Source organism: Zea mays, chromosome 9 (assembly GCF_902167145.1).
Source record: "Zea mays cultivar B73 chromosome 9, Zm-B73-REFERENCE-NAM-5.0, whole genome shotgun sequence".
In the NCBI taxonomy this organism is placed as follows: domain Eukaryota; kingdom Viridiplantae; phylum Streptophyta; class Magnoliopsida; order Poales; family Poaceae; genus Zea; species Zea mays.
Window position 1 is genome coordinate 110,481,193 of NC_050104.1, and position 12,393 is coordinate 110,493,585.

The following is a 12,393-nucleotide window of genomic DNA, read 5'->3' on the forward strand; positions in this document are numbered from 1 at the left end:
AGTGCCTGGTGGATTGATGAAGCGTGAAGCAGCAAAAAAGTGCCAAAAACGTTTCGTCGGCTGGAGAAAGGCCAAAACCCTTCAGACCTGCGCCTCCCTATTTTCGCATTCGAGTTTAGATCAAGAATTCGCCAATATGGAACTCATTTCTCTCTAATCTCACATTCATTGCAAAGAAGACTATCATTGCCATTGGCTCCTAGCAATTTGCACTTCGATAACTTACAATTGCAACGCAGGTAATGTACAGCTGGGGCTCAATGACCGTACTCCCTAGCTGAAAACTCTAATCTCTGAGATAAAATACTGTAGAATCAATATAATCCGATACAGATTAAAGCTAAGGGCGTGTTCGGCTGGCTACAAGCCGACACTGTTGCAGCTGTTTGGACTGCTGCAGCTGCAATCCATAGAGAGAAAAATACTGTAGAAGCCGCAGCCGCAGCCGGATTGCAGCCGCAGCAAGCCGCAGCGAACAAGCTGTAAGCGAACAGTCTTGGTAGACTGCTGCTGCAGCTGTCTATTCTCAGCAGAACACTGTCTTTTCCAATTTTCTGAAAACTATAAAATTGTTGGTGTAGTGGAAGAAATCTTGCGTTCAAGAGAGCCCCCAACCATACACAAGCTTTGCATCCAATAGCCCACCCACCAGCTGCGAAATCTCCTCCAAACAACAACTGAACCGGACAAAGAAAGAAGGCCAAAAAGGGAGTCTCCTTTCCAAGTTCAAAATTCGAAACGTCCCAAGAGAAACCGAAACCACCATAAAAACCAGCAACCAACCGTCATCGCCGCACAAGCGCACGCACTCCTCGCCGTGGACCAACTCCGAAGCCCCATCCCGTCCCAACTCCCAAGAGCCGAACGCGAGCGGCGGCCGCCATGGCGCGGTGCAGCAACGGCCTCCTGGGTCTCCTCAACGCGGGCGTGCTGGTCCTCGCCATCGTCGCGCTGGGGGGCGGCGCCTGGCTCAGCCACCGCGCGTCCACCACCGACTGCGAGCGGTTCCTCGAGCGGCCCGTCATCGCGCTGGGCGTGCTCCTCCTCGCGCTCTCCCTCGCGGGCCTGGCCGGCGCGCTCTGCCGTGCCTCCTGCCTCCTCTGGCTCTACCTCCTCGCGCTCTTCCTCCTCATCCTGCTCCTCTTCGCATTCACCGTCTTCGCGTTCGTCGTCACCAACCGCGGCGCCGGGTGGGTCGTCTCCGGCAGGGGGTACAAGGAGTACCGCCTCGGGGACTACTCCACCTGGCTGCAAAGGAGGGTGGAGAACTCGCAGAACTGGGCCAAGATCCGCAGCTGCCTCCAGGACGGCAAGGTCTGCCAGAAGCTTGCGTCCAGAAAGGAGACGGCCGCCCAGTTCGTCAACAGCAACCTCTCCCCGATCCAGGTACATGCACCGACTGCCGAGTTCTCCACGTTCTAAGTATTCCTGGATTATTGAATGTCAACAGAATTGCTGATTCTGTTCCGCATTTTCCTTTCGGGTGGATGAAGTTTACATCACACAATTTGTCTCCAATGAAGGCTTTTTTGGTAGATTTATTCGATTTATCATAGATCTCTACAATCATTATAATCCTGTAGATTTGCGTCATTTGCGGAAGTGTTGAATGTTGATTTCAAGTTTTTGTTCTGTTAGATTTTACGAGATTATAAATTATAATGATGAGCGACAGGCTTATCTGTTTGTGCGCATGGAGTTAGTACTGTTTGATGAATTTTGCGTAGGACCCTACAAGAATAGTTTAGATTCCACTTTTCACAAGTTTGAGCATGTACCCCAACGATTCATATGCTGCATTATTAATTCATTTGTTAGTTCCACTTGCGTTGTCTTTGAGCGTGGCTGCAGTTGCTTGGCTCTAGATACATCAAGCAGTTTCAGAGTGCTTTGGGCGGTTATGCCAATTTGTTGGTAAACAATATAATTTTTTACGGCAGCCCATGTTTTATATGAATCTATGCCGCGGGTATTTCAGTTCCGGCGAACTGTACCACCACTATTCTTATACTGCATTGTTGGTTAATACCCTAGTTCCTCTTCAATTATCTTTGGGTGTGGCTGTAGTAACTTGTCTATAGATCCAGAAATCAATTTCTAACTGCATTAGATGGTTATACCAGTTCATCGGTAAAGATCAATTGAAGTCTTTATATAGTTATTAATAAACTGATGTTTCTGGTAAACCACCGTGACAGCGTGACTGAATTTCATGGCACGTCCATGTAATACAATTTTCTGAAGAAGCAAGAGCAATGTGCTATAATTCCATAAGCATAACTGCCTTGGTGAATGGTAATTTGTTCTTTTTGTATCTGGGCATCCGTTGTTGTGCTGAAAAAAAAATTGTATGATCCTTGTACCAAGAGGTGCTTCTGGTTGTAAGTTGGATTTGGAGGTACCAAATTCCATTCCATATTATAATTGTACTACTCATCTGAAATTTGGCATTGGGTCTATCACTGAGATATAATGATTTGCTGAACTTAGGGCCTGTTTGGAACCACCAGTTTTTAAGAAACTGGTTTATGGAAACTAGTTGGTTCCAAACATACCAGTTTATGCCCCAGTTTATAGAAATTGGATTCACGATTTCTTTAAAAACCAAGAGCCTAACCTCTCCTAGCTAAAAAAAAAAACTGGTTTCTTAAAAACTGGATTGCTTCCAAACATCACATTAGTCTTATTTGTCATTTTGCCTAAGGGTGTTTGCTTTAGATTGTCATGTTAGCTTTTGTGAATTACCAACAAATGATGCTGACGTTTGATAGACCTTCCTCACTCCTCAGTACCATAATTTATGGGTAAGGGTATCGTATTATTGGTTTGTGGAGCAGGGTACTCTTACATGGGGACCATGATCATGTTTATATAATCAAAACGTGTCTACTTCAGCCTTGACTTTTGAGCCAAATGTTCACTGAATATAGGAGTTTCTCTGGATGAACTGGGTTTTTTTTCTGAGCTGTTAGCCAACATTTGAAATTCCATTTCTTGCCTTTTCTGCAACGCCCCTCCACTGGCAGTTCCCTTGTGAATGTGTACCTGAATAATTTATCATTGATGGTTTCATTCCTGTAATTTACTGAAACCAAAGTGGCATGTTGTCTGTTGACCTTGCTATATGACCGCTTCACAGCCCTTAGCAATATTCTACTCCACCCAGTACATTTTGCTTGAACTTTACGCATTTTCATTCCATAAAGAAACTGATTCCTATGCAGCTAATGAACCTATCTCATGTCCAGTCTGGATGCTGCAAGCCACCAACGGGTTGCAACTTCACCTACCAGAGCGAAACTGTCTGGACCAAGCCCGCTGGTTTCAACACCACAACTGACGACCCTGACTGCACCACATGGTCGAACGACCAGACCGTGCTCTGCTACGACTGCATGGCCTGCAAGGCAGGCGTGCTGGCCAACCTGAAGAACGACTGGAAGAAGATCGCCACCGTCAACATCGTCTTCCTGATCTTCCTCGTCGTCGTCTACTCCGTCGGGTGCTGCGCGTTCAGGAACAACCGGCAGGACAACTCGTACCCGGCCTGGAAATGAGGTGCGCGTGGCAATGTATAGGTTGTTTATGCTATCATGCTATGTGAGTGACTGCGTTTCGGTGAGGAGGGGTTCGCTCCTTGGTGTCTAGCAACCTACCGTATGTATTAACTATTAATGTGTCCGGTTCATGTCACTGGTCGATGCTGTTTTGCCCTCGAACGCATGATGATAGTGTCCCAAGGCTATTATCCAGATATATGCCGAAAAAAAATATGCGTTTTCTGTGGGCGTGTATCTTGTTGAATTTTGACGCTTCTGTTCGGATGTGCACCACTAAACAAATGACGGGAAGAAATATTGCAAAATTTGGTGGGATTTCATCGAAACAAACACATTTAAACTGCGGGGACAAAAGTTATGATGAGTATCGAAAAAAATTAGGATGTTACTCCCTTGCAGATACATACGGCTTTGGACTTTTGAGATGGGAGCACGCTTGACAAGCTTGAACGAAAAAGGTATACTACAATTTTTTTAGAAACATACTGTATATAGACAGTTTAACAAAAATGAGATTCGAGCGGTGCGGGCCAATACTGGCCGAGAGTGACAATAAACTTAGGATGAAACTTTCTCTCCTTTCTTAAAACTCTCTTCATCTCTTTTATTATAAATGTCGTGTCATGTCATAAAATATAGAGATGTGACATCTCATTTAATAAAAATGAAACTATAACGTTCCTATTAAAAATGACCTTAGCGCTGGTGCCACACGTAGTGTATCCACGATTCAATGGACACTTGGTAAATTTTGTGTTGTTGCGACCACGAAAATATGAAACTATGTAACAAGAAGTCATTTTATGCTTTCTTTTTTTAGGTGCTTAGAGAGGTACTCGTGAGACTGGATAAATTATGATCCCAAATTAAGATCCCATTTTTTGGACACTGAGGGACACAAACGAAATACAGACTTACTAAGTGGGACATAGTCTGCTCTCTAAAAGACTTGGGAGGTTTGGGGTAATAGATCTTGATAATTCTGCGAAATAAATATATGAGAGGAAGCTCTCCAAAAGACTTGGGAGGTTTGGGGTAATAGATCTTGACAATTCTGCGAAATAAATATATGAGAGGAAAAGACTTTACCCAAGTAGAGCATATGCCTGGTGATTCTCACTTTTGGACAGGTCTAATGAAGGTTAAACATGTGTTCTTGGGTTTAGGACATTTCAAGCTCGAGGATGGGACCCAAATTAGGTTTTGGGAGGATAGATGGTGTGGCAATTTAGCATTCAAAGACTATATCCTAACCTTTACGCCATTGTCAGAAAGAAAAAAGCGATTGTTTCAGATGTTTTCAGAACTACACCGCTAAATGTGGCTTTTCATAGATCTTTGGTTAGTAATAACTTAGTGGCTTGGCTGTAACTTACAACCACAGTTATGAATACTCAACTAATTGATCAGAGAGACATATTTGAGTGGTCTCTACATCAGCATGGTCGGTCCACGGTTCGATCAATGTATTGAACACTTATAATGCCGCATATTGCACCTAGAAGGCATCCTGTTTGGAAACTTAGGATTCCTCTAAAGATAAAGGTTTTTACGTGGTATCTTATCAAGAACATAGTTCTTACCAAAGACAACCTAGCAAAAAAGCAATGGAAAGGAAGTTTAAAGTGTGTTGCATGTATTTTAGATGAATCAATTCAACACATTTTTTTTACTGCTATATTGCTAGATGTGCATGGCGGTGTGTTCAGATATCCTTTAATATCTTACCACATAGAAGCATACATCATATGTTTGAAAGGTGGATGGAAGGGGTAGAGGGGAACCTTAGGAATAAGATTTGGTTCTGAACTTGTGCCTTTTGTTGGGCAATTTGGCTATATAGGAATGATGTTATTTTTAACAATGCACAAGTGCCTACTCCATTGCAGGTAGTCTTTAGGGGAACATACTGGATGAGAGAGTGGACAATACTGCTAAACCAAGAAGACGAACCATAAATAAAGTTGGGATGTCATCTCCTTGAAACGACCATGATGTAAATTTTGGCTTCTAATGGATATAACTTTTCTAGCAGGATCAGATTATAGTAGTTTGTGTTTAGTCTCTACCTTGGATTAGCAATTATGTTTGAGCTCTTGGGATTATCCTTGCTATAATTGTGCTGTTGGGAGTACCTTTATTAATATGTGTGGTATGTTGGATAGGTTCATAAATATATACATGCAACGGCTGGAAATATATAGTCCCTTTTCTAAAAAAAATTAGGAAGTTTCTACGAGATACATCGATAGACAGACGTGGACGTCAGTCGATGCATCTTGTATAAACTGCCTCAATATCTTTCGTACCATCTCTCGTATCGTGCCTCAGGCACGCAACGCGAGCATTTGGTGCGTTCCTGCGAAATTAACCACAGGTAATTTCCCTGCTGTTGTAGCCGTAGTGATGTATGTATATCGTGTAATTGGCAGCCGTTCGAGTTCGATGACTGTGCATGTGCAGCCGTGGGATAGGGGGAAATAGTAGGCGGAGGCCGGCTATTTTCACACTAAAAGTTACTGGGGGCCCCGCCTAGGCCTGGGACTAGCCTGAGCCCACGCGAAAAAGCCAGCCCGAAGTGGCCCAAGAGATGTTTGTAGGCACGGATTTTTTTAGTAGAATGGAAAACCTTGGATCTTTTTCGGTGTCTATTTTGTGCTGGTAGAATCCGTATGTAGACTCCATCTTGAAAACCGGATATTAGAACTAAAAGCTTGTTTTTATTTCTCTGCATGGAGGATTCGAGCAGAGATAGCCCCGCTGATCAACGAAATTTTGGCATTTTACTCTCTCCCTTTCATTTGTTGGCAATGAGTGGCCACAAGTGAGACTAAATTGGCGCCCATTTCTACATTCATCAGCGATAGCGTGTCCGTTGCCGTTCCCTCCCCGTCTAGCTTACACATAGCCCATCTGAAAGGGAATTAGGCTTACACCTAGTCCCTAATTAATTTTGGTGGTTGAATTGTCCAACACAAACATTTGGACTAACTAAGTTTGCCCAAGTGTATAGTCTACACAGGTGTAAAAGGTTCACACTCAGCCAATAAAAAGACCAAGTTTTGGATTCAACAATGGAGCTAAGTGGGAACCGAAGGCCCTCTGGTCTGGGAGCACCGGACTGTCCGGTGCACACCGGACAGTGTCCGGTGCACCACCGGACAGTGTCCGGTGCACCAGAGGACTCCAGCTCAAACTCGCCACCTTCGGGAATTCCTAGAGGCGACTCGGCTATAATTCACCGGACTGTCCGGTGTACACCGGACAGTGTCCGGTGCGCCAAGGGAGGTCGGCCTCAGGAACTCGCCAGCTTCGGGAAACTCCAACGGCTAGTCCACTATAATTCACCGGACTGTCCGGTGTGCACCGGACTGTCCGGTGCGACTCCGGAGCAACGGCTACCTCCGCGCCAACGGCTCTCTGCAGAGCAATAAATGCGCGCGCAGCGCGCACAGGAGTCAGAATCGCCCATGCTGGCACACCGGACAGCAAACAGTACATGTCCGGTGTGCACCGGACACCCAGGCGGGCCCACAAGTCAGAAGCTTCAACGGTCGGAATCCAACGGCAGTGATGACGTGGCAGGGGGCACCGGACTGTCCGGTGCGCCATCGTGCAGACAGCCTCCCAACGGCCACTTTTGGTGGTTGGGGCTATAAATACCCCAACCACCCCACCATTCATTGCATCCAAGTTTTCCACTTCCCAACTACTACAAGAGCTCTAGCATTCAATTCAAGACACACCAAAGAGATCAAATCCTCTCCAAACTCCACACAACGACATAGTGATTAGAGAGAGTGATTTGCTTGTGTTCTTTCGAGCTCTTGCGCTTGGATTGCTTTCTTCTTTCTTGATCCTTTATTTGCAATCAAACTCACTTGTAATTGAGGCAAGAGACACCAATCTTGTGGTGGTCCTTGCGGGAACTTTGTGTTCCAAGTGATTGAGAAGAGAAAGCTCACTCGATCCGTGGATCGTTTGAGAGAGGGAAGGGTTGAAAGAGACCCGGCCTTTGTGGCCTCCTCAACGGGGAGTAGGTTTGCAAGAACCGAACCTCGGTAAAACAAATCTCCGTGTCTCACTTGCTTATTCGCTTGGGATTTGTTTTGCACCCTCTCTCGCGGACTCGTTTCTTTATTACTAACGCTAACCCGGCTTGTAGTTGTGTTTATATTTGTAAATTTCAGTTTCGCCCTATTCACCCCCCCTCTAGGTGACTTTCAATTGGTATCAGAGGACGGTGCTTCATTAGAGCCTAACCGCTCGAAGTGATGTCGGGAGATCACGCCAAGAAGGAGATGGAGACCGGCGAAAAGCCCACTACAAGCCACGGGAGCACTTCATCGGAAGAGTCCCGCACCAAGAGGAAGGAGAAGAAGAAGGACTCCTCCAAACGGAAGGAGAAAAAGTCTTCCTCTTCTCACCACAAAGAGAAGAAGGAAAAATCTTCTTCCCACAAGCCGCATCGGAAAAGCGACAAGCACAAGAGGATGAGGAAAGTGGTCTACTACGAGACCGACACTTCATCAACATCGACCTCCGACTCCGATGCGCCCTCCGTCACTTCTAAGCGCCAAGAGCGCAAGAAGTATAGTAAGATCCCCCTACACTACCCTCGCATTTCCAAACATACACCTTTACTTTCCGTCCCATTAGGCAAACCACCAACTTTTGATGGTGAAGATTATGCTAGGTGGAGCGATTTAATGCGATTTCATCTAACCTCGCTCCACAAAAGTATATGGGATGTTGTTGAGTTTGGTGCACAGGTACCGTCGGTAGGGGATGAGAACTATGATGAGGATGAGGTGGCCCAAATCGAGCACTTCAACTCTCAAGCAACAACAATACTCCTCGCCTCTCTAAGTAGAGAGGAGTATAACAAAGTACAAGGGTTGAAGAGCGCCAAGGAGATTTGGGATGTGCTCAAAACCGCACACGAGGGAGACGAGCTCACCAAGATCACCAAGCGGGAAACGATCGAGGGGGAGCTCGGTCGGTTCCGGCTTCGCAAAGGGGAGGAGCCACAACACATGTACAACCGGCTCAAGACCTTGGTGAATCAAGTGCGCAACCTCGGGAGTGTAAAATGGGATGACCACGAGATGGTTAAGGTTATTCTAAGATCTCTTATTTTCCTTAACCCTACTCAAGTTCAATTAATCCGTGGTAATCCTAGATATACTAAAATGACCCCCGAGGAAGTTATCGGGCATTTTGTAAGTTTTGAGTGCATGATCGAAGGCTCGAGAAAGATCAACGAGCTTGACGAACCCACCACTTCCGAAGCTCAACCCGTCGCATTCAAGGCGACGGAAGAAAAGAAGGAGGAGGCTACACCAAGTCGACAACCAATAGACGCCTCCAAGCTCGACAATGAGGAAATGGCGCTCGTCATCAAGAGCTTCCGCCAAATCCTCAAGCAAAGGAGGGGGAAAGACTACAAGTCCCGCTCCAAGAAGGTTTGCTACAAATGTGGTAAGCCCGGTCATTTTATTGCTAAATGTCCTATATCTAGTGACAGTGACCGAGGCGACGACAAGAAGGGGAGAAGAAAGGAAAAGAAGAGGTACTATAAGAAGAAGGGCGGCGATGCTCATGTCTGTCGGGAATGGGATTCCGACAAAAGCTCAAGCGACTCCTCCGATGACGAGGACGCCGCCAACATCGCCGTCACCAAGGGACTCCTCTTCCCCAACGTCGGCCACAAGTGCCTCATGGCAAAGGACGGCAAACGGAAGAAGGTTAAATCTAACTCCTCCACTAAATATGAATCTTCTAGTGATGATAATGTTAGTGATGAGGAAGATAACTTGCGTGTCCTTTTTGCCAATCTTAACATGGAGCAAAAAGAAAAATTAAATGAATTGATTAGTGCTATTCATGAAAAGGATGACCTTTTGGACTCCCAAGAGGATTGTCTAATTAAAGAAAACAAGAAACATGTTAAGGTTAAAAATGCTTATGCTCTAGAAGTAGAAAAATGTCAAAAACTATCTAGTGAGCTAAGCACTTGCCGTGAGATGATTGACAACCTTAGACATGAAAATGCTAGTTTAAATGCTAAGGTTGATTCACATGTTTGTAATGTTTCAACTCCCAATCCTAGAGATAATAATGATTTGCTTGCTAGGATTGAAGAATTAAACATTTCACTTGCTAGCCTTAGAATAGAAAATGAAAAATTAATTGCTAAGGCTAAAGAACTAGATGTTTGCAATGCTACCATTTTCAACCTTAGAGATAAAAATGATATTCTTCATGCTAAGATTGTTGAACTTAATTCTTGCAAACCCTCTACATCTATTGTTGAGCATGTATCTATTTGTACTAGATGTAGAGATGTTGATGTTAATGCTATTCATGATCATATGGCTTTAATTAAACAACAAAATGATCATATAGCAAAATTAGATGCTACAATTGCCGAGCACAACTTAGAAAATGAGAAATTTAAATTTGCTCGTAGCATGCTTTATAATGGGAGACGCCCGGGCATTAAGGATGGCATTGGCTTCCAAAGGGGAGACAATGTCAAAATTAGTGCCCCTCCTAAGAGATTGTCCAACTTTGTTAAGGGCAAAGCTCCCATGCCTCAGGATAACGAGGGTTACATTTTATACCCTGCCGGTTATCCCGAGAGCAAAATTAGGAGAATTCATTCTAGGAAGTCTCACTCTGGCCCAAATCATGCTTTTATGTATAAGGGTGAGACATCTAGTTCTAGGCAACCAACCCGTGCTAAGTTGCCTAAGAAAACTCCTAGTGCATCAAATGAACATAGTCTTTCATTTAAAACTTTTGATGCATCATATGTTTTGACTAACAAATCCGGCAAGGTCGTTGCCAAGTTTGTTGGGGGCAAACACAAGGGCTCCAAGACTTGTGTTTGGGTACCCAAAGTTCTTGTTTCTAATGCCAAAGGACCCAAAACCGTTTGGGTACCTAAAGTCAAGAACTAAACTTGTTTTGTAGGTTTATGCATCCGGGGGCTCAAGTTGGATACTCGACAGCGGGTGCACAAACCACATGACAGGGGAGAAAAGGATGTTCTCCTCATATGAGAAAAACCAAGATCCCCAAAGAGCAATCACATTCGGGGATGGAAATCAAGGTTTGGTCAAAGGACTTGGTAAAATTGCTATATCTCCTGACCACTCTATTTCCAATGTTTTTCTTGTTGATTCTTTAGATTACAACTTGCTTTCTGTATCTCAATTATGTCAAATGGGCTACAACTGTCTTTTTACCGATATAGGTGTCACTGTCTTTAGAAGAAGTGATGATTCAATAGCATTTAAGGGAGTGTTAGAGGGTCAGCTATACTTGGTAGATTTTGATAGAGCTGAACTCGACACTTGCTTAATTGCTAAGACTAACATGGGTTGGCTCTGGCACCGCCGACTAGCCCATGTTGGGATGAAGAATCTTCACAAGCTTCTAAAGGGAGAACACATTTTAGGATTAACAAATGTTCATTTTGAGAAAGACAGGATTTGTAGCGCATGCCAAGCAGGGAAGCAAGTTGGCACCCATCATCCACACAAGAACATCATGACTAGTGACAGGCCACTGGAGCTACTCCACATGGATCTATTCGGCCCGATTGCTTACATAAGTATCGGCGGGAGTAAGTACTGTCTAGTTATTGTGGATGATTATTCTCGCTTCACTTGGGTATTCTTTTTACAGGAAAAATCTCAAACCCAAGAGACCTTAAAGGGATTCTTGAGACGGGCTCAAAATGAGTTCGGCTTAAGGATCAAGAAAATAAGAAGCGACAACGGGACAGAGTTCAAGAATTCTCAAATTGAAGGCTTCCTTGAGGAGGAGGGCATCAAGCATGAGTTCTCTTCTCCCTACACGCCACAACAAAATGGTGTAGTGGAGAGGAAGAATAGAACTCTATTGGACATGGCAAGGACCATGCTTGATGAGTACAAGACTTCGGATCGCTTTTGGGCCGAGGCGGTCAACACCGCCTGCTACGCCATCAACCGGTTATATCTTCACCGAATCCTCAAAAAGACATCATATGAACTCCTAACCGGTAAAAAGCCCAACATTTCATACTTTAGAGTTTTTGGTAGCAAATGCTTTATTCTTGTTAAAAGAGGTAGAAAATCTAAATTTGCTCCTAAAACTGTAGAAGGTTTTTTACTTGGTTATGACTCAAACACAAGGGCATATAGGGTCTTTAACAAGTCCACTGGACTAGTTGAAGTCTCATGTGACGTTGTGTTTGATGAAACTAATGGCTCTCAAGTAGAGCAAGTTGATCTTGATGAGACAGGTGAAGAAGAGGCTCCATGCATCGCGCTAAGGAACATGTCCATTGGGGATGTGTGTCCTAAGGAATCCGAAGAGCCTTCAAATGCACAAGATCAACCTTCCTCCTCCATGCAAGCATCTCCACCAACTCAAAATGAGGATGAAGCTCAAGTTGATGAAGTAGAAGATCAAGCAAATGAGCCACCTCAAGATGACGGCAATGAGCAAGGGGGAGAAGCAAATGATCAAGACAAGGAGGATGAAGAGCAAAGGCCGCCACACCCAAGAGTCCACCAAGCAATCCAACGAGATCACCCCGTCGACACCATCCTCGGCGACATTCATAAGGGGGTAACCACTCGATCTCGTGTTGCACATTTTTGTGAACATTACTCTTTTGTTTCCTCTATTGAGCCACACAGGGTAGAGGAAGCACTACAAGATTCGGATTGGGTGGTGGCGATGCAAGAGGAGCTCAACAACTTCACTAGAAATGAGGTATGGCATTTGGTTCCACGTCCTAACCAAAATGTTGTAGGAACCAAATGGGTCTTCCGCA

At 44.6% G+C, this 12,393-nt stretch overlaps 1 protein-coding gene across 2 annotated transcripts; it reads left to right on the forward strand.

Moving 5' to 3' along the window:
• The first annotated feature begins 606 nt into the window (after window positions 1–606).
• On the forward strand, window positions 607–3,794 carry LOC100285287 (senescence-associated protein DH). Of its 2 annotated transcripts, none has more exons than XM_008660487.4 (2): window positions 607–1,386; window positions 3,225–3,794. In XM_008660487.4, exons 1-2 carry the CDS (start codon window positions 883–885, stop codon window positions 3,555–3,557), a joined length of 837 nt encoding a protein of 278 aa, XP_008658709.1. In that variant the 5' UTR covers window positions 607–882; the 3' UTR covers window positions 3,558–3,794. The 2 variants fall into 2 exon arrangements, with proteins under 2 accessions (XP_008658709.1, NP_001385941.1); NM_001399012.1 differs by having other exon boundaries at window positions 798–1,386; window positions 3,249–3,794.
• The last annotated feature ends 8,599 nt before the right edge of the window (window positions 3,795–12,393 follow it).

Excerpts from the sequence above, each read along its gene's own strand:
- LOC100285287 (XM_008660487.4), top strand. The coding sequence starts at position 883 with ATGGCGCGGTGCAGCAACGGCCTCCTGGGTCTCCTCAACGCGGGCGTG. Across the intron at positions 1,387-3,224 it reads GCAACCTCTCCCCGATCCAG|CTAATGAACCTATCTCATGT; the intron begins GTACATGCACCG and ends ATTCCTATGCAG.